This window comes from Echinops telfairi, unplaced genomic scaffold, assembly GCF_000313985.2.
Source record: "Echinops telfairi isolate 266 unplaced genomic scaffold, ASM31398v2 ScPeMD7_18;HRSCAF=68, whole genome shotgun sequence".
NCBI classification, from domain to species: Eukaryota; Metazoa; Chordata; class Mammalia; order Afrosoricida; family Tenrecidae; genus Echinops; species Echinops telfairi.
This window is the reverse complement of record NW_022103915.1, coordinates 1,501,400-1,523,033: the sequence shown is the minus strand read 5'-3', so window position 1 is coordinate 1,523,033 and position 21,634 is coordinate 1,501,400. Positions and strand designations below refer to the sequence as shown.

Sequence of the window (21,634 nt, the reverse complement as noted above, 5' to 3'; positions counted from 1 at the left end):
CGTATTCACAATGGGAGAACAGTTACTTTTCTTGTAGAAAACCTGTTGCAATTTATCTCGGGGTGTGTGGTGTGTGTGTGTGTATAGAGTAGGTGAGTTGCCTTTAAGTTTCTCTGAATTAGAATGCTATTTAATTCACATAATTTAAGTTGAAGCAATAGTTTCATGTCAATTGATAGGGGGAAGCTATTGCAATATGGTAAATCATTTCCACAAGGGGGAATGTAAAACGATTTGATTTCTTTTAAAAAGAGTTCTGGAAACATGAAGTAAGTTATAAAGGAAAGTTCTTAAAAGAAATGAAACCCACGACTTGACATGGAAAATATGTCGTTTTCTTTGATGTCTGAAATATTGAGGTTTAATTCTTAAAATACGTTCCATTTCTAGCTAGATTGCATGCTGTTTCCATTGGCGTCTTCTGATATTCCAATTTATTTGATTTTAAAGCAAACAAATGAGAAGAGGACGAGAGAAAGGGTCACCTCGGGAGATGCTCGTTCTTGCCCTGTGTGCTGGACCATGTCATTGCAGCCCTCCATCCGGTGTTAGGGCATCAGGTGGGGAGGTCATTCCGCCCATTTATTTGATGACCAAAGAGGTACAATGGAGTGTCATCCACCTTACTGCCCTTGGGAAGGCCAGGCCTTCAAAACAGATCTGGGATGCTTCCTTTGCTTGCCTTAGCTCCTGTTGATACTTGTTTTGTGGGTCCAGGGACACATGGAGAAATGGATCTTAACTAATGCAAGAGCAGGTGTTCATGATGGATTCTGGTGTCCTCGTCAGAATTATCCTGTAAGGTCGTTACGGTGTAGATTCAAATTGTAAAGCTGCTTTGCAATGTTACTCACTTTTATGGTGAAAACACTGTGGAGACTGATTGGAATGTCAACCTCAGCAGGAAACCATACAGTGGGTGAGAATGGGTCTAAGATGCATTTAAACGTGGATGTCTGTTTACGAAAATGAGAGTTGTTAAGTCGATCCAGAGTCATTTTGAATGGGAGGCTCTAGTTTCTATATTGTGTAATTAGCTTTCTCTGAAAAATAGCTTGGTCAAACAATAAAAGACATTGTCACTAAAAAAAAAAAGAGAGAGAGCATTTACCTTTGGCTGTCTCAAGATTTATAAAAGGAGAATGACAGAATTTTAAAAGGGAGTGTCAAAGAACACAAGCCCGATAGACAAAAAAATTCACCCCAGCATTGCCTGGATGGAAAACTTATGAGCAGTCAATGACCTAGCCAACCAGAGAGAGGGATTCAGGCAGGGGTGCTGGGCAGGTAGCAACAAGAACCTTGCTGACTCAAGTTGCAGGCCCCTGAAAGCTTAGGAGTGACACTTTGCTCTTGTGGGTGGAAGTACAACTAGAACTGAAAGCGGGGGTTTCGTAGTTGAAAATATGTACATGGACCAGGTAGGCCTGTGTCACCTCCTCACCTGGCCAGCCAGACAGTAGCATCTTCTCTGCTCCTAAAACCAGGAAGTTTGATCTCTGAAGATGTTGGTCAAAGAGCACCTGGGCTTGGCAGCCATCTTAGTCACGGGAGCCCACAGAGTGCTGAAGCCCTCATCGGGTGTCTGCCTCAGAATTGCTTTACAGGAGGAAGGCTGTAGGAGTGACCGTCTCAGGAACCTACAAGGACAGTTTGCCCTTTCCAATAGGGAGGGTGTCTGTGACTCTGTGTCAGGATACAGTCACACAGCATATGTGATTCTACAAGGCGATTAGAAAGCTTGTCTCTGTGAAAGTTGGTTATGTAAACATTTTTAGATTTAAACATTTGGGTATCTTTCAGTAAAATGACATCATCTCTGCCTAGACATCCTGTTGTCCATCCCTTACATGTAGAGCATTCAGTCCACTGTTTCAAATGTGAAAGGACAGCCAAGACCATAGCTAGAGACTGAAAAATCGGGTGGGGGGCTGGTGCAAGGAAGAAAAGCCAGAGGAGAAAACGATGTTACCCTCCCAAGAAAATATTATTAATTGATCATTTCAAAGATTGAGTAGGAAAGGAAGAGGATAAGATGACCATGACAGTTAATACCCACTCCCTATTTATCAGCTGTCTCATTATCCACATTTCACATGTAGAGAAATAGTAATATCTACTCTGGCTAGTTTTTGGATTAACGGAGCATGTCTGACAATAATAGAAGTTGAGGTACAAGGTGAGAGGAACATGGGCTGTGGTGGTTAAGGTTATGTGTCCACTTTGCTGGGCTGTGATTCTCAGTGGTTTAGCAGTTGTATGATTGTGTAATTTGGGAGTTACATAATGATGTCATTTGGCAGTTATATAATGATGTGGTTACCTTCCATTTTCACATAATGCCAATTTTTCCATAAAAACCTGGTCTTTAGAACCTGTGTTAGGCTGAGTCGAGTAGAGAAATTCAGTGACTCTCATATATGTGTAATAGAGAGGGCTTTATATAAAGAGGTAAGTATATATCAAGCAAACATCCCACCCCAGTCCAGAACAAGTCCATAAGTCAGATACTAGTCCTTAAATCCCTCTTCAGACTCACACAGCCACATGCAGTGATGCAGAATGCAGGGAGATCACAATCTGATGGGTGCAGATTGTGTGGATCCAATGGTGGTGGCTGTTATAACTGTCTGAGTGATCAACAGTTGGAAGGTGAAGCAGAGGATGTGTGTGTGGTGGGGGAGGATGGTTCCAGGACCTTCCTTATGAAGAGGTCATGCCCACAAAGAGGTATCATCAGGCTGTGACCTGATTAACAGGCTAGACTCCACCCTTCCACTTCAAGTTGAAAGTATGTAACTACTACAGAACCTAACCATGTTGGTAGTGAGGAGAAGGTGTATATTCATGAAAGATCGGGTCATAATGACCTGGTCACAGGATTGTAGCAGAATGATAGCAGACTTGCTAACAATACGAGAAGCTACAAGATAATCTAAGTCCTTTAAAATTCTGAGAGAGAATGATTTCTTCTCTCTTTTTTTTCTTTTTTCTATGTATTTATTTATTTTTTAAATCGTTTTATTAGGGGCTCATACGACTCTTATTACAATCCATACATACATCATTTGTGTAAAGCACATTTGTACATTCATTGCCCTCATCATGAGAGAATGATTTCTTTTTTTAAAATCATTTTATTACAACTTTTATCACAATCCCTACACACATCAATTGTGTGAAGTGCATTTGTACATTCAGTGCCCTCATCATTCTCAAAACATTTCCTCTCCAGTTAAGCCCCTGACATTAGGTCCTCATTTTTCCCCTCTCTCCCTGCTCCCCCCTCCCTCATGGGCCCTTGATAATTTATAAATTGTTATTTTGTCATATCTTGCCCTGTCCAACATCTCCCTTCACCCACTTTTCTGTTGTCCGCCCCCCAGGGAGGAGGTCACATATAGTTCCTTGTAATCGGTTCCCTCTTTCTTACTCACTCTCCCTCTACCCTCCCTGTATCACCACTCACACCACTGGTCCTGTAGGGCTCATCCGCCCTGGATTCCCTGGATTTCCATTTCCTGTCTGTACCAGTGTACATCCTCTGGTCCAGCCAGACCTGTGAGGTAGAATTCATGTCATGATAGTGGGAGCAGAGGGGAAACATTTAGGAACTAGAGGAAAGTTGTATTTTTCATCATTGTTACATCGCACCCTGACTGGCTTGTCTCCTTCCGGAGACCCGTCTGAAAGGGGATCTCCAGTGGCCTACAAATGGGCTTTGGGTCTCCACTCCGCACTCCCCCCATCATTCACTATGGTAAGATTTTTTGTTCTGATGATGCCTTATACCTGATCCCTTCAACACCTCGTGGATGCGTAGGCTGGTGTGCTTCCATGTGGGCTTTGTTGCTTCTGAGCTTGATGGCCGCTTGATTACCTTCAAGCCTTTAAGACCCCAGACACTATACTTTTTGATAGCCGGGCACCATCAGCTTTCTTCGCCACATTTCCCTATGCACCCATTTGTCTTCAGTGATCCGTTCAACACCTCGTGATCACACAGGCTGATTATGTTGTTCCATGTGGGCTTTGTTGCTTCTGAGCTTGATGGCCGCTTGATTACCTTCAAGCCTTTAAGACCCCAGACACTATACTTTTTGATAGCCGGGCACCATCAGCTTTCTTCACCACATTTGCTTATTCACCCGCTTTGTCTTCAGTGGTTGTGTTGGGAAGGTGAGCATCATAGAATGGCAATTTAATAGAAGAAAGTATTCTTGTGTTGAGGGAATACCTGAGTGGAGGCCCAATGTCCTTCTGCTACCTTAATACTAAACCTACAAATATAGGCTCATAGATCTATTTCCCCATCCTCATATAAATATATTTGCATATGTACATGTCTTTATCTAGACCTCTACAAATGCCCTTTTCCTCCCAGCTCTTTCCTCTATGAGAATGATTTCTAATGTAGGATTTTTTGCCTAGCCCAAGCTTCAATCAAATTATCTATCAGGCTTAGTTTCTGGTATATAGTAAATAAGTACACAAATCAAAATGTATTACTACAACTTGAAAAACATTCTGGGTGGAGGAGGAAATTGGTTTTGAAATGATTCCCAGGGACTCTGCCTGAAGGCTGAAGAGGCCAGAGGAAGGAAAGGGCAGAGGGTGCCTCAGAGCTGAAGGGAGGAGGCTAGGGGAGCAGAAGGTAAGCAGGGCTGCTGTTTCAGGCCAGACCTTCATTGTAAGGGCAGTATTTTAAACAGGGCCCCAAACTGGTGTTTCCCGATTAATTCATGAGAACCTGAGTTTATAAACTGATGTTGGCCAGAGTGGGAATTTTACAAGTCATTGCCCTGCTAGAAACACCGCTCACTGTGTGTGCCTCACATAGCGAGCTACCAGGTCTATATGTCCTGGCACCCCTCACCCCGACCCCCCTTCTCTTGGAGTCTCCCATCCCGGGACTTGGGCTGCAAGTGTATCATTGTACTTAATGCTCCAGCACATACATGTGTTAACACACTTGGGTATTTTCCAATTTTGCTGAGTCAGCTGTGACTGAACCAGCTCAAACTGGCTGAGAGCCCTGATTATGAGCTATACCCACTGCCATCAACTAGCCCCCAACTCATAGTAACCCTCCCTGTGTAGAGAGCCTGAGGCTGTTGGTCTTCATCTTTCTTCAGAGATGTATAGTCCAGCACTTAACCCAGCAGTGCTACCAGGACTCCTTGATTAAATGCTGTCTTGGTACTGAATCCAATGTGCAGTTCCTCTGCTTTAGCCAGAGAAATAGCTGGGAGAAATAATTGGGAGATTCACATAGATTGAAGTGACAAACAATTTACATGTAATTATCTAGCTGGACGGAGAGAAGCTGAGCAATAACTCAGGTGTGATTGATGGTCATGGATGTGGGCGGCTGTCTTCTATCTTCTCCAAACATAAGCAGTTATCTGGGAATGACCACAGGCACATTGATGGGAGAGGGGACGTCCTCCACCTTCAGCGAAGAGCCATATTCTAGATGGGAAGCCTCCTCCACCTTCAGCTTCTTCCCATAGTGGCCAGAGCCCTTTCCAGAAACCGAGCCCCAACATCCTGGCAAGTGTACACAGCCCCTGCTTGCTTCACATTTGCTGATGTCCCTCTGCCCACAGCAAGACACACAGTTGATGTGAGAAAGCATGCCTCCAGAGCACGCCTGCTGGAGGTATGATCCCTGAGGTCGTCACGGTAGCACCCTTCCTATACCTGCTAGATCGCCTACCTGCTTCAGTGCTGGGCCCCAGGCGTGGCTTACTCATGGTCTTCTGAAAGAAGAGGGCATTGGAATTCTCAACCTAGGGTACCTGGCTTCCTTCCCTGGGACTTCTGAGTTCCTGCCCCTGGCTGCATGTGATCGTCCATTTTCAAGATGGCAGAATCAAAGGGAGATTGTGCCGTATCTCTGATGTTCTTTGCAATATAAAGTGGCACATCGCTAATACTATCTGATAATGGGCTGTATGCTGTTTCAAGAGTTAAGCCCAGTCCTGCAGATCAGCCATAGATTTGGACTATTAAATATTTGCAATGCATTAGTTATCTAAGAGAAATGTAATTTTATCGCAACAGTGGAATGTGATGTTTAATAACGTGTATTGGGGAATTGTATGTGCTTTCTTTTAGCTCTTCAGAGAAGTAAGAATAATGAAGATTTTAAACCATCCAAACATAGGTACCTTCTGCTTTCTTATTTATTTGGGGACCTTAAATGCATTCTTAAAAGTATATCATAAAGCTAAATATACATTCTAGGAATGAAAAGAAGGGTTTCCTGCCTTCCCTCTAGTCTAGGTACACTTAAAAAAATTATATTGACATAATTTATATACCTTACAAATCAGTGGTTTAAATATATGAAGAGTCATGCAGTCCTCACCAAAATCCATTTTAGATTGTCTTCCTTCTTATACCCATTATTTGCTCCCCAGCAAAGGTACACGTTTCACAAACTATGTATATAAGATATTGATCATTTTATTAGTGTTTTGAAATTTCTGAAGACAAAACAAACATGGGTATTAAATATTTGAACTTAAAGTGCTAAAGCAGTAACAACAGCTCTATAATTAGATGATGGCTTAAAAATATAAGAAACTAACATAATTAAGTTCTGTACAACTAGTTGATAGAAATTACTGTAAGACCCCAAGTTAAGATTTTTAAAGGTATGACACTTTGCTGTGGCCCTAAGAAAATACTGGACGTGCTTCATAATGCCAGTGGTCAGGGTCACGTGCTGTCTGGCAGCATTCTGGGTGCACAGAATGTGCACAGCTCTGTGCACAGCTCTGTGCTGCTGCTATATGATGTGGGAGGCCCGTCCTGTATGAGCAGCATCACGAGAAACAAACTGGGAAGGGCACTAGCTCCTGCTGAGCACCCACCCTGCTGTGCCAGTGCCCACCTTTCCCATAGCCCCTGGGCGGGTTCACTCCTGAACTATTGTTAAATAAGATGACGGTGTTTCTACTGACTATGTCTAGGTCCTGATAACTGACAATATCCTTACTAGTTCAATATCTTTGCCCAGTCGAGTATGTCATTTTGCCTTCAAATCCATCATAGGAAGCGACTAAGTGGTCGTTCTGCGTAGGAAATGATCAGAACATTTTGAGGCTCAAGAACAGAAGATAATGGTTCTGACTTCAGGACCACAGGAGGGGCAAAGCTTTTACACAGAGCTCTGCTGCTAACCAGGGTTTCCAAGCTCCACTCCTGACCAGAGGTTGGTGGTTAGTGCCCACCCAGACGCCCCTCAGAAGAAAGGCTCTGGTGATCAACCATTGAGAACCCTGGAGAGCCCAGTTCCACCCTGACACAAATGAAGTGGCTTTGAGACATAGTGAGGATCAACTTGTGACAACTACAGGTTTACAGGTTTGAAAAACAAAGTCGCTGCCAAAGAATTCTAAGACACTGTTTTGCTGATAATCAGGGGTATTAAAATGGAAAGTGTCTTATGTCTCAGAATCACTGATATAGGGTGTATTTATCAAAAACTATTGCCACTGAGCCCATTTGAACGGATAACCACCTAAGTTGTGCTCCAGTAATTTTCAGATTTCTCTCTTTTTCACTAAATGGCATATCTTTGATAATCTCTCCCCAGAGAGCCACTAGTCACATTGGCCTTCAGAAGAGTGTTACTATTGTTGCCCCCCAGTACACATTGGCTCTAGCTCTCTTAAATAGTTTTTCTTGATAATATGTAGAGCGTTTTTTCACTAGCAGTTCAACAGACATATTGCTTGATGAACTCCTATGTTCTTGGGATTTTACTCATCTACTACTGGGTCGAAGGACCCTGGAAGCACAGTGTTTTAAGTGCTTGGCTTATACTCCCTTGACTGAAAGGTCAACAGTTCAAACCCCCACCCTCGGTTCTGAGGGAGGAAGATCTGGCTGTCAGCTCCCTTAAAAGGGTGACAGCCTTGGAAACTCCCTGGGGAAGCTCCACTCTGTCCCAGGTGTCTTGGAGTTGAAAGGGACCCGCTAGTCGTGGGTGATAGATCATTAAGCACCAGCAAAGAGCCCAAGCCAGAAAAGACTGACGTGGATATATTTGTCATCCAAGTGGAAGGCTGGCCTGGCTGCTTACCTGCTTCCATTATGCCTTAGACTGAATTAGCAGTAATAGAAATAACACCTTTCTCCCTTTGACAAGAGATCACTGTAGCATGTTGCACTGACCCGTTGAAAAGTGATTTTGCATGGGGGGGTGGCGGGGGGCGGCAGGTGTAAAAGGGAGCTGTTTTCAAAGAGTTCAAGAAGAAAGAAAATGTTTTGGAAATGATGGTGGCAGCAATTGTACAGTTTGCTTGATCTAATTGAACTATGGATTGTTAAAATGTCTGTAAGTGCTCCCAATAAAATGATTCAAAAAAAAGAAAAGTGATTCTGCTGACACAGTGAACTCTTTGGCTAAGTGCCGAGTGGCCCCTTCTCCCTCATGCCGAACAGTCACAGGAGCCAAGGCCTGCAACTGGTGGTCAGTGTCCTCAGAGCTTGACTGAGGAACAACAGGCTGTGCTCCCAGGACCCGACCAAGGCCCTTGGCCCCTAGAGGATATGAGGGGTTGCAGGCAGGCAGGAATAGCGCACTCTGCACAGCACAGGGCACTATCTGAGCACTCCAGGGTGCCTGTACGCCCTGGCCCGGGGGGTCCCAGAATCCGCCTATAGGTGTCCTCTAGGACAGAATGCCGCCCAGCTATTTTCTGAGGGCCAGCAACTAAGATTGCTGTTCTGGTTGAGTGTCTGTATGCCATGTGTTTGTCTCTCATCTCATTCTCCCCTCTCCTCCCTCAGTGAAGTTATTTGAAGTCATTGAGACCGAAAAAACTCTCTACCTAATCATGGAGTACGCAAGTGGAGGTAAGGACTTTTATTTCTGTGGGAGTGCCCATGCCTGTCTTCCCTTCTGGGCAAACACAGCACGCTGCCCATGGGGACATTTGTTAGCTATCCAGTGTAAATTTAGTAGTTCACTATTAGCATAAAGCCAGAAATGATGGTTATGATAAGTGCATGTCCTGGGAATTCCCTGAAGTAAAGATAAAGGACTGGGACTACCATTTTAAAATTTTATTTGCTTGCTTGTTTATTTATTTATTTGACCACTATTTTAAAGAGAGAAACCAGAAAATTGAAGCTAGGGGAGGGGAGCGAGATGAAAGAAGGGAGCGGGACGGAAAATAGTACTACATAGTAAACAATGGAAAAAATAAAGATTAAGGACCAATAATTATCTGTCAGAGGAGCCCTGGTGGTACAAAGGATAAGTACTCAGCTGCTAACCATAAGATTAGTACTTGGCAGCCACCTAAAGCGTTCCTTATCTTCCCCTCCCCTTCCCCTTCCCCCCCCTCCCCTCCCCTCCCCTGCCAGCCCTGCTGGCTCCTCCATTCAGGAGCCCATCCTGGGCCATTGGAGTCCCACCCCTCATTGATGGAGGATGAGAGTAGCCTCCTGTGAATTTAGGCTTTCTCCTGAAGGACTTCCACAGGGCCTCCGCCTGTCGTGGCATCTCTGGTTTGAGTACCTTCAGCTGGATGGGCTTGTAGTGTGTGGCTGGCTGAGTCTCAGGGCTGCTGGAAGACAGACATTCTTGCCACCGGGTGCCCACCTCTCACCCAGTGCCAAGCACTGAGCAGATCTGCACCAACATAAGCATGGATTGGAATTTAGGGAGCCATCAGTGGTGGAGCCATCATAGCTGCCAGCCTAGCCCTGCACTGGTCCCAGCAGAAGGCTTTTTTCTCAGGAGACTGAAAGGGAACCCCACGGGCATGTCTCCTGCCGACTTCTGTCCTCCGCCCCGCCCTGGTGCTGAGTTATGCATTGTCAGCCTGTGGTCTGGAGCTGGAGCTTGGGGGTCAGAGGGAGCACTGAAAGTTGCAGAAGCAGGGACCTCCATGAAGTTAGCACTTACCCTGAGTAGCCTCCTCGTGCCTGTGACCTGCAGTGCATGGGAGGGGGCTCTCTCTCGACCCATAGCACCTCTTCTCCCTTGGCTAGCTAGTCACAGGTTTTGTTCACAGCTGTGTACAGTGAGGGAGAAGCGTCTGAGAAGTACCCATTTGGGGTAGAAAAGGAGTGGGGTCCATGCAGATGCCAACTGGCCAGAAGACCTGGCACCTCAGAGGCTAGTGCTCAGCTCCATAACCTCAATTTACAACTCTGGGTTTGGGTTCTTCACCCCACTCAGCAAAGCCTTGCCCGTCTTTAGGAGATAAGCTTTATGCGCAACGCATTTGTCACTATAGCAATCCCCATAGTGTTCCCAGCCTGGTCTCTTTGATCTGCCAGTCATAAAATTAGTGGGAACCAAAGGTATCATGCAGGACCACTATCTGCCATTTGCAGGTGGTCCTCTGCCAGGGGCCACAGAGCTGGCCAGGTGGGGAGCTTCCGCTGCAGATTTCTAACTGTCCAGCCTGGAGATGTCCCAGGTGAACCCATTCTCCCACTGCACTGCTCCAGAACCAGGCCTGGGTACAGGGAGCAACTCTCTGCTTTCTCCCCTCAAGTCACTGCTGTTAGAGGCTTTAATCAGGCCTGGGCTGGATTCATGATTGCTCACTCTAGATTATGAGTGGCTTTGTGGTCTCAGAAACCTTCCCTCCAGAATGGATTTATGCTGTCTTAGAACTTTGGGTAACCTGGGCATATCTGTGTGGTTCTACAACCACTAGTGGGTTTATTTTTGTTTTTTTTAAGTTTAGGAGTGATAGATGCCTATCTTGGTTTCACTGATTAATCTCGTGTACTCTTCTGCAAATAGAAAAGTCATTCACTTAGCAAATGCTAACATCTTACTATCAAATATTTAACTTCAGAATTCTTCATCGTAAAAACCAGCAATATGTAATGCCTCATAGAAGATAATATAATTTACTATTTAAAATCAAGCTATTGTGAGTTAAAGTTAAGAATTTAAAAGACAGAACTATTCAGAATGACGTTTCCTTTTACAAAAATCTTTGTTATGGAACTAAGCTCTCTCCCCTACTTTTTACTGTGAATTAGGTAGAGGTCTACAGATCAGTTTACATCCAGCAGTCTATACACATCCATGGAAATCCCCTCAGTACACCATCCTTTCTCCCACTTCCTTCTGGGCTTCCTGTTGCCATTTCTCCTTCTGCTAGAACCCTCTAAACTTTGCCTGCGGGTAAATGCTGCACTTTTGAGGGTCCGTGGTTGATTATTCTGTTCTAACACAGGGCTAAGTTCAGTTCCAGACCTGGGTCCCACCAGTCCCCTGTCCAACCAATAACCCTGGTCTCTTAGGATTTGGGGTTTTGTTTGACGGATTTCTCCCAGCCTGCCCATTTCAGAGCTGTTGGTCATGGTAGCCGGGTGCCAACTGGCCCTTCAGTCTCAGGGTTGTAGAGACTGATGTTTGTCTGGTCCCATTGGTTCGTGCATATAATTCAAATCTTGAATGGTGGTGCAGCACCTGGACTGCCAAGAGAACAAGCAGATCTGTTTTGGAAGAAGTACAGCCAGAATACTCCTTAGAAGCAATGGTCTTGAGACTTTGTCTAGCATACTTTTAACAAGTTGTCAGGAGAGACCAGTCCCTGGAGAAAGGTCACCATGCCTGGTAAAACAGAGGGGCAGCAAAGGAGGGGAAGGCCCTCAAGGTGATGGACTGACACTGTGGCTGCAGCAATGGGCTCAAGCATTGGAGCAATTGTGAGAATGTTGCAGGACCGGACAGTGCTTCATTCAGTTGTACATCGGGTCACTGTTAGTCGGAGCCAACTCAGCAGCACTTACCAACAGCATTAGTTCATTGCACTCACTGTGCCGGTGTCGTTAGCATTTCACCACTCTTCCTTCTTCTGGTGGGAAGAGATAATAGTTGCACCTGGCACGGCTGCTCACAAACTTACAAGTTCCCAGTCACTACTCACCGAAGTGGCGTTGGTGTAGAACACTGTCTTTGTGGATGACCTGAAGCCATGTGCCTTGGTGCTTGGAGACTGTGGTTCTGAGCCCCAGGCCCAATGACTCATCCCCTCGCAGTGGTTGGCATGTCTGAGATGTTTTCCTAACTGCCCCTGGGTAAGCTACCACTGGGAGACTTTTTAACCATCCCATACTTTGGTTCAGTGTAGTCACTAAGCTGATGGGTATGTGTCATTTCAGTGTGAAATAGGCCTGCTTCTTCCCCAAAAACACATTTTAAAAAGATTAATTTTCTACATTAATCCGCTATTGATTGGTGTCAGCATTGGTGTTTCATTGCTCTACTTGACAAGTAGTTGGAAGAGCTTGTGACCTTCAGTGATCACCAAGTCCCCTGGACATTACCAGCATGTGAGCTGCCACCTCAGTGTCGGTGGTGCAGTGGTTAAGCACTCAGCTGCTAAGCAAAAGACTGGCCATTCAAAGGCCACAAGAGAGGGCTCCACAAGGGAGGCATGTGGTGGCCATCTGTACACGGAAAGATTGTTAAAGCTGTGCACCCCATAGGGCAGTTCTCCACCCAGTAGGTTCACCGTGAGGCAGAATCAACTTGTCGACTCTGGGGTTAAGCTCTTCCATTCAGACTATATCCTGAACCCCCTACCCTCAACCCCACCCCGTACCACGGTCGGCCTGCCAGCATGATGCCATTGTCTCCCCAGCACCCCCTTACCAGGCTGTAGCCTGCACGCCTCGCCTCTAGGCTGACTCCTCAGAATGCCCTGTCTTCCCACCACACGGCCCCCTGGCTGCTCTCTGCATGCACTCTTCCCCAGTAACGCTCCCCTGTCAACACTGGGCCTGTGCACTCCCTGTGATTCGTAGCACTTACTCGCCGATAGGCTGTATGCACTTGTTTTCCATCCCCACTGGAACGGCAGCATTAGTGCCACGTTTCCCTGGGCCTAGCAATAAAACACTTGTTGGATGAAAGCAGGTTCAGGAAGGGGTTCTCTGTCCTGTGACACATACAGCTGACCAGGCTCGGCTCTGCTTTCATTGTTCAAGCAGAGGGAAAATACATATTCCTTAAGGAAAAGGTGGAGAATTTAAGCATATTAAATGTTGAGGCTTTTACGTATAGATCTCATTAACAGTAAGCACACGGCCAGCTGCGTTTGGAGTCTACCTTTTTCTGGCTGTCCTCACACACGCACTGCCTAAATGGATGTTAGACCATGGCCAGAAGCCAGGCGCTGTCCCTTTGTGGACAGGTGTCCGTCTCGAGGCGTGAGCTCACTATGCTTTCTCCCAATGGCAGGTGAGGTGTTTGACTACCTGGTTGCACATGGAAGAATGAAAGAAAAAGAAGCAAGAGCGAAGTTTCGACAGGTACGAATAGTCTTCCTTTTGTGTTTGACTGGAATGAAGTTAGGTGCCCGCCCGACAAACCCCTACTTGCCCCGTTAATGCCCTGAGGTCTGTTGGGCAAGCGGGGCTTGTCTATTCAGTTCAACAGAAATGGGTTGAGCACTTCCTGTGCCACAGGCGGCCTCACCTGGTGGTTGGAACAGACCTCTCACACAGTTCTGATAGTTGAGCCTTGAAAAAAAAGCTAGACTCGTTCAAAACACTCATGGTTATGTTCATTTAAACCACTGAAAACTTTTCCCCCCACAATTTTTACCAAGAAGAGTTACAGTCCCAACATTCCTTACTCATTTTGTCTTACAGAAACCAAATCAGATAGAACTGTATCTGTTAGTGATTTAGAGATACCAAGTACATACTCGAGTATAAGCTAATCCGAATATCAGCTGAGCACCTAATTTTACCCAAAGAACTACATTAAAAATGTGCTGGAAAACTTGGCTTATACACGAGTATATATGGTACCTGTTTTCATAAAAGCAAGTTTTGAGTGCATAGGTTAGCTCATGTCTTTATTGATTATGACTGCATTTAAAACAAGGGACCCTAGAGTGTGGCAGCGCCGAAAGTGCAGCAGTTCAAACCCACCAACCGCTCCAAAGGAGGAGGGCATGGTGTATGCTTCTACAGATTTACAGCCTCGCGCACACAAAGGCCGCTCTGCCCCCCTTCTCTTTGGAGGAAAGGGATGGACTCCGGTCTCCATTGTCTGCTCGTGAGGCAGTGTTGTGGCCTCCATTTGCCCCATGTGTGACAGGCGACACACAGTGTTTACACAGAAAGCACCAGTGCTCTCAGCGCTCCTTAGGAACAACTGCTGTGGCTGAGAAGCTGGTCCAAACTAGCCACAAGCTAAAGCTGTTTATTTTCTGGTTAGTGTGGTGTCAGGTTAGCTTTGAGATGTTGTAGAATAGGGAGAAAAACCATACAGGAAGTGGGGAAAAAGAGAGCTGGACCAAGCAGTGAGATACGTAATTTAAGCCAACAACCTAACTTCCCTTTGTTTGCTTACATATAGAAAACATTGGCTAAAAAAATAATCATCCAAAGTAGCTGGTGCTTTAAAAACCATCTTTTGACACATGGACGTTTTACTACCTTTAGTTAATAGTGAGTTGGTCAGGTATTCTGGATATTTTTATATAAAGTAATGAAGGTTTTTGATGACTTTTTGACCTTGGCATCATCTCATCATCTTGCTGCTTATTTTGAACCACCGGCGTCTGTGATTTTTATGTCCAGCAGTTGTGCAGCTGGTTTTCATTAAAGGTCAACAGTGATTTGGAAAACCAAACTGTTTTCATTATAACCCCTGTTTATTTCCTAAGATTTTTATAATGAGCATTAAAAACTTTTTAAATTAGAAAAACAAGCTTACTAAGTAAATAGTAGTTAGTTAATAGTAAGTTAGTCATTAATATGAAACTTAGTAGAACCATTGTTAATGTTGCTAGCCATGGGCGTGAGGAGCCCTGGTGGCGTCGTGGTTCTGCATTGGGCTGCCATGATTCCTGTGAACAGCTACCGTCTCAGAAACCCATGGGGGAGCCAGAGCCACTGGGAGCAGTTCAGAGCTAACATTTCAAGGCACACTGCTGCCAGTTTTTGAAGCAATTCAGTAAGGACTGACAATTTAATTGGAGCAGTAGTCAGAGTGGGGAGCATTTCCCGTTGAAGCTCGGGAATGGGAGGCTTGGAAGAGCTGCAGTGAGCCTCTTCTGGAGCTCAGTGCCTAACCTGGATTATTGCCAGGACTTTGGAGAGTGCCACACACACAGAGTGATACCGTTGACTGCTGTCTTTGAATGGGAGCTGTTGTTCCTGGCTCTAAGGAGATTTGATTGTATGCAACATGCAAGCAGCCCTTGTTTTCTAAGTGGGAAACATTTCCTCGCAGGGAGTCCATCTGTAGTCTCTCCCATTCGGTGCATCCACATTTAATAAAGTAGGGTCTGTTCCAGTTCCCCTTTGTCACCCATGTCTGAACTGGGAAGAACCAGTTTGAAGCTCTGCTCACTATGCTTCATTCTAAGGAAGAGGACCCTGCCCCGAGCACCAAACTGCCAGCAAAGGGAAGTGGTGAGAGGAAAGGCAGCCTGGAGAAGTGGCGCCCGGGTGGCCTGGTGCTCTCCATTGCTCCTCTGGGCATGGAGAGCCCCCCCAGCCCTGCAGAACCTCAGGGTGGTGAGGGGTAGTCAAACCGGAGGAGCACCTCCCTCTGAACTGAGAAGATCAGAGTCTACAACAGTGGTTCTTCAAGCTCCGTATACACTCCCCTGTGAGCTCTCTGGGTCTGGGGTGTGTGTGAATGTTGCTGTGCATGTGTGGGTCCAAGCCTGAGTCTGGCCGACGCTAACTGTCCTCCTCGCCCGTTCCTGTCCAGATCGTGTCTGCGGTGCAGTACTGCCACCAGAAGCGCATCGTCCACAGAGACCTCAAGGTGAGTAGCCCGCAGGCCCAGCTTGGCTGCATCCTTCAGTGAGAGCAAACTGGTTTGCTTCCAGGAGGAGTTATAGATGGGTAGCAGGAAAGCCTCCACAGCACCTGGTCTCCCCTAAGCATCACCCTCGCCTGTTTGAAGTGTTGACTTGAGACCTTCCTGGCCCTCCACCAGCACCCTCACTCAGCATGTAACGGGCTCTCTGACTTCCCGGGGCATGGAGATGTTCCAAGCAGAAACTCCTTTTGTCTCCCAGCAGCCTGGGCCTCTATGGCACATCTCCACCAGCGCCCCCGCCCATCTTCTCAGGCCTGCAGCCCCTCGGTGACTCCTTGTCTTCATTCTACCCTGTCCTGCCAACTTCTCACAGCAGTCCTGACCCATCTGCCCTGCTCCAGCTCGTTTCCCAGGCCCACTCCACTACTATACCTTTTCACAGCCACATGTCTCTAAGCATTGTTGTGACACTGGGGCTTGGTGCCCATTAACCTCCACACCCACCCTCTGGTAGCTTCAGGACCACTCATCTGTGAGTGACTCCCAAACCCACCCTGCAGCCTAGAGCCCTGGAAGGACCCAGCTCCCACAGGGGAAAGGGTGCCTACCCACCCTCAGCAAGCCCCTCCCTCCAGGTTCTCTTCCCCTCCCTGAGCTTTCCTGTCACTAATTCCTGCTGCCTTTCCCCAAGTGTTCCTCAAGCTCACTGTTGTCCCTCCCCATTGGCACTGTGCTGACCGAGACCACTGTCACCACCTTACTTGGCTCCTACGGTTGTTTCTTGCCCGTCTCCCAGGGGTGCCCAGCACTCCTCTTCCTCCCGTGCTTTCTCCATGCCATGTCAAAAAACACAGGTGCGACCAACCGGTGTCAGCTCAAATCCTGATCCAGTAGCTATCTAAACTTTCCTGGCGACCACTGCCCAGTGGCCTCTTGTGCTGAGTGAACCATTCTCTCATCTCTGGATATTCAGACTGTTGTTTCTTGCTGAAATACCCTTCCTTCAGCACTCCCACACCCATCGACTAACCTGCTGGTCCTTCCAGCTGGAGCTTACATTTACCCTCTTCTCAGAAGCTCTCCAGAACCCCCAATGCTGGTTGCACGGCTCCCTACGCCCAATATTCCAACACCACTGTTCCAACACATGTCAGTGTGGCTGCATTTCCATTGCATTGTTAGCGTCATCTGGGAAAAGTTTATGTACACATTGGTTTTCCATTCACCGTTTCCTACACACTGTGCATCGGGCATTGGGTACAGTCCCCACCACGTAACAGCTGGCTCCTGTGTTTCTATTTCCATTGTCCCGGGGGAGCCAGGCTGTCCTGGTGCTTGCCTGTGGCTAATGGTTTCAAGGCTGGCCACCTCTCACCTTGTAGACTTGTCCATTCTTGGATTGCAGGATGTCTAAGGGCCAGAGTCTCGGTGCCACCAATCTCCGTCAGACCAGCAAGCCTCTTTATGATCTTGAGTTTTGTTCTACATTTGTTTCCCGCTCATCCACAGAGTGGAAGGTAGAGATAGCCAGGCACCCCTCGGTGGAGGATCGTGGTCCATGTCATCTGTCTCTCGTTTTCTTCACTCATTGTGCCCCATGGCAAGAGAATTATAGCTGTGTCTTAGGTGGTTATTTAAAAGCTTTTAAGACTCCAGCCACTACTCACCAAACTAGAATTAGAACTTGCTAGGCCACTTGCCCAGTCCCAGGGACTCATTCCCTCTAGATGTCTGCTTCTTGGCTGCCTACTTTTCTGTCTCTCCTAAGCTGGGAGCTCTCTGAAGGGAGGCTCCTTCCTGCTGCGTCACTCTTTTATATCCAGACATCAGCGCAGCTACTGAGATGCAGCAGCCATATGGTAAACCCTCGATGTAATCAATGGAAATGGCTGGTTTATATCTCAAAGGTGTCTCTGATTCCCCTCCACAGTAACAGCCACTTTACAGCTTACGTGGCTGTCTTCATGAAACATAGCTCTCCACATGGAATTGAGTACCTGTTTTTTAATGGCATCTGTTATTATTAATTGAAAAAGCCAACATTTTCTTGAATATGGACCATTTGATGTTTAAAGCCATGCTATAACTCATTTTATCTCCTGGGTTTTATCTTCCCCAGGAAGAACGTTTTCTCATTTTATTCATTAGGCTATATTAATGTTATAGCAGTATGAAAAGCTTTTATGAAATGCCTAATTCTATCACAGTTCCAAGTATATTTTGGTTAAATTTTATTTTGTCTTGATGTTTTCCCTCTAGGCTGAAAATCTATTGTTAGATGCTGACATGAACATTAAAATAGCAGACTTTGGTTTTAGCAATGAATTTGCTGTTGGCAGTAAACTGGACACCTTCTGTGGCAGTCCTCCGTATGCGGCCCCAGAGCTCTTCCAGGGCAAGAAATACGACGGGCCTGAGGTGGACGTGTGGAGCCTGGGCGTCATTCTCTACACGCTAGTCAGCGGCTCACTTCCTTTCGACGGGCAGAACCTAAAGGTACAGGAGGCCTTGCATCTGCGCTCTTCAAAGCTGGAACAAGGTGTTCCAGCTGTAGCGGGGCGGAGTCAGGTCCAGTGTTCACCTAACTGCCCCTCACTCGTTTCTTTCCTCCCTGCCTCCCAAAGGAACTGAGAGAGAGAGTCCTGAGAGGGAAGTACAGAATCCCTTTCTACATGTCCACGGACTGTGAAAACCTCCTCAAGCGTTTCCTGGTGCTAAATCCAATCAAACGAGGCACTCTAGAGGTAATCACATGTGCACACAGAGTCAACGGGGCTTTGAGATGCTTTCAGAACTCGGTGTGGGGGGCAGCCCAGGGGCTTTTTAATTATGGTTCTTAAACAGCCATTGATCCATGAAAATAAGTTTTTTTACATTCCTCTTTGAACTATAATCGATGAAATGTTGAAAATAAGTATTTCTAAATATTGTGATGACACATGTATTTACCTTATACTGCTAACAAACAGTTCACCTTTCCAGCAAATCATGAAGGATAGGTGGATCAATGCAGGACATGAGGAGGATGAACTGAAACCATTCATTGAACCAGAACTCGACATCTCGGACCAGAAGAGAATAGGTAATTTATCTGCCCCCAGGCGTACACGTACATGGGCACATGTGCACCTGTCACACTTCCATTGAGGTTCTTGTGAATATGCTTAGAGTGGGAACAGTGAGAGGAAAGTGCAAGGTAATGAATCCGCCTGTCAGTTTGGTCACATTGAGGAACTTACCTGCAGTTTTCTGTAAACATCCTGTAACTCAGCAGCAAGTGAACTATGGATTTCTGTTAGAAATTTAACAAGTTATTTGCAGGTTTCCCCCACAAACTGTCTTTTACCCTTCTTCTTAGATATTATGATAGGAATGGGATATTCACAAGAAGAAATTCAAGAATCACTTAGTAAAATGAAATATGATGAGATCACAGCTACATATTTGTTGTTGGGGAGAAAATCTTCAGAGGTAAGAATCATTAATAGGAAACAACAGCATTCTTCGTCAACTCTGTTTCTATACGCTTGCCTTAGTTGTGTGGGTGTTTTTTCTCTTTTTTTCAGTTTTTGTAGCATTTTTGTTACCATTCTTAAATTTACCTGGAAACTGCAAATTGAACTCCTATGGCCATTACTGCAGTGACTATCTTAGAGTAACTGTCTTAACTTAAAGATGATAGTAAGCCTTCCTGTTGGGTATGTCACATACTTGGCACCCATGAGTCAGTTCATAACATGAATGTTTGAGTGAGCGAGTGAAGTGCTTTGAGAACGTGCCAAGGAAAGTCGCTGTGCACTTCCTCTTGAGCGTGCCACCGAGTGTGTCCCTGCGCGTGGTGGCATCGGGGCACGGCAAGTCTGCCCTCTAAATGAACTGTGTTGGGAGAGGTGTCGAGTTTATTGTGTTAACGAACCGTTAGGTGTGTATTGTGTTTTCCTCTGTTTCTCTGTTTTCTCTTAGCTGGATGCTAGTGATTCCAGTTCTAGCAGCAATCTCTCACTTGCAAAGGTCAGGCCAAGCAGTGATCTCAACAATAGCACTGGCCAGTCTCCTCACCACAAGGTGCAGAGAAGCATCTCCTCAAGCCAGAAGCAGAGGCGGTATAGTGACCATGGTAAGTCTGCAACAGCCCAGCACACAGACTGGAGGCTTGCTGGATTTGCCTGCTTTCTTGTTTTTCTCTAGCCCCCATGAAGTACTGGTATGAGCCTTCCATGGCTCCCACCATGCACCCCTGCAGGAATCCTGCGCATCCTAGAGCAGCACTGCCCAGCAGATGAAAATAGCCCAGCAGACTAGTGGCTAGCCACATGTGGCTGCTGAGCACATGAATTGATCTTTCATTTCAGTTCATTTAAATGAGTCACATTTCTGTACCCCTACCACATGCCTGTCAGTTTGCCCCACACTGGTGGCTTACGTGTTGCTCTGATGCTGGAAGCATTGCCACCAGCATTTTCAATACTAGCAGGCTTACCTGTGACAGACCAGCTTGGGAATTTCCAGACGAAGGCTGGGAAGAAGGTCCTGATGATCTGCTTCTGAGAAATGTGACCATTGGCTACCTTGTCGAGAGCAGCAGAGTATTGTTGGGTGTACTATCAATGAGCCCCCCAGGTCGAAAGGCAAGCAAAGTACCACTGAGGAACAACTGTCTCCTCAGAGAGACGTTGACCCTGATTTGGGGAGCGGGGGTAAAGCTTTCAGGACCTTCGTGTGCTTGTGTGGCACCATTCAAAATGGAAAGAAACAGCAGAAAGCATCAGAAAATTGGAAGTTGTAAAAATTGATTGGGAACGAATGATACTGGTGAGCTGAAATAGACTGATGTTGGCCATTCTGAGTCAGTTATTCATAATGTGGGCTGTGTCCAGAGTGACAAACTGAAGAAATTGAAGAATTCCATGTACTTCTGCAGTCTGAACTGAATCAAGCATTCAATTGAGATGTAATGATAGTTACTGGTGATAGAAATGCAAAAATTGGAAACTAAAAGGATCGGTAGTTGGAATTACGGTGTTGATGATACAAACGACAGAGAGATTCTGTAAGGCCAAAAAACGTATTCATTGCAATACCTTTTTTTTTTTTTCAAAAACAGAAGTGTGACTGTGCACCTATGTGTGTATATCCCTGGATAGAATACATAGGAATCACAACTATTACATCTCTGGAAAGACATGATGGAGAAGCTAATGCCATCCGTCAGAACAAGTCAGGGACTGAGTGTTGAAGAAACCATCGGTTTCTTATATTCAAATTAAAGTTAAAGCAGGAAAATAAATAAATAAAGTTGAAGCAGAAAGGAAATTAAAACCGCTTCACAGAAGATGAGTATACCCTATCTGAATTTAGAAACCATCTCAAGAATAGATTTCACGTTCTAAACATCAGATGCGTTATACGATGCTATCAAGGATGTGGTTCATAAAGAAAGCAAAAGGTCATTTAAAGGACAGGAAAGAGAAAGCAAAATATGGTTGTCAGAAGAGACTTGGAGATTTGCCCTTGAACACAGAGTAAGTAAAGCGAGTGAGAGCAGTGGTGCAGGAAGAAGAGAGCAGTAATAAGTGGTGCAATAAGGGGGTCGTTCGGAAACAGTGCAGTACCATGAAATGTGCAAAGATTTGAAAATCACGGGGAAAGCGCACACTTGGCATTTCTCACGCTGAGAGAACTGAAGAAAAATTTCAAGCCTCGGGGATTCTTTTTTTTTTTTTTTTTTTAATTTTTTTATTTTATTTTAGGAGCTAATTTTTTTCTTTTCTCTTTTTTAACATTTTATTAGGGGCTCATACAACTGTTATCCCAATCCATACACACATCAATTGTGTAAAGCGCATTTGTACA

At 45.7% G+C, this 21,634-nt stretch overlaps 1 protein-coding gene across 5 annotated transcripts in view; it reads left to right on the top strand.

Moving 5' to 3' along the window:
* Positions 1-21,634, top strand: part of MARK3 (microtubule affinity regulating kinase 3) — an 84,628-nt gene that overhangs the window by 44,557 nt on the left and 18,437 nt on the right. For 4 of the 5 annotated variants that reach the window (XM_045287712.1, XM_004698810.4, XM_045287711.1 and 1 more), the window contains exons 4-12: positions 6,121-6,169; positions 8,806-8,871; positions 13,235-13,305; positions 15,728-15,784; positions 18,041-18,277; positions 18,406-18,525; positions 18,764-18,863; positions 19,140-19,252; positions 19,745-19,898. In XM_045287712.1, coding sequence (XP_045143647.1) covers positions 6,121-6,169; positions 8,806-8,871; positions 13,235-13,305; positions 15,728-15,784; positions 18,041-18,277; positions 18,406-18,525; positions 18,764-18,863; positions 19,140-19,252; positions 19,745-19,898 — 967 coding nt within the window. The remainder of the gene's footprint in view (positions 1-6,120; positions 6,170-8,805; positions 8,872-13,234; positions 13,306-15,727; positions 15,785-18,040; positions 18,278-18,405; positions 18,526-18,763; positions 18,864-19,139; positions 19,253-19,744; positions 19,899-21,634) is intronic. The other variant, XM_045287710.1, reaches the window with a different exon arrangement.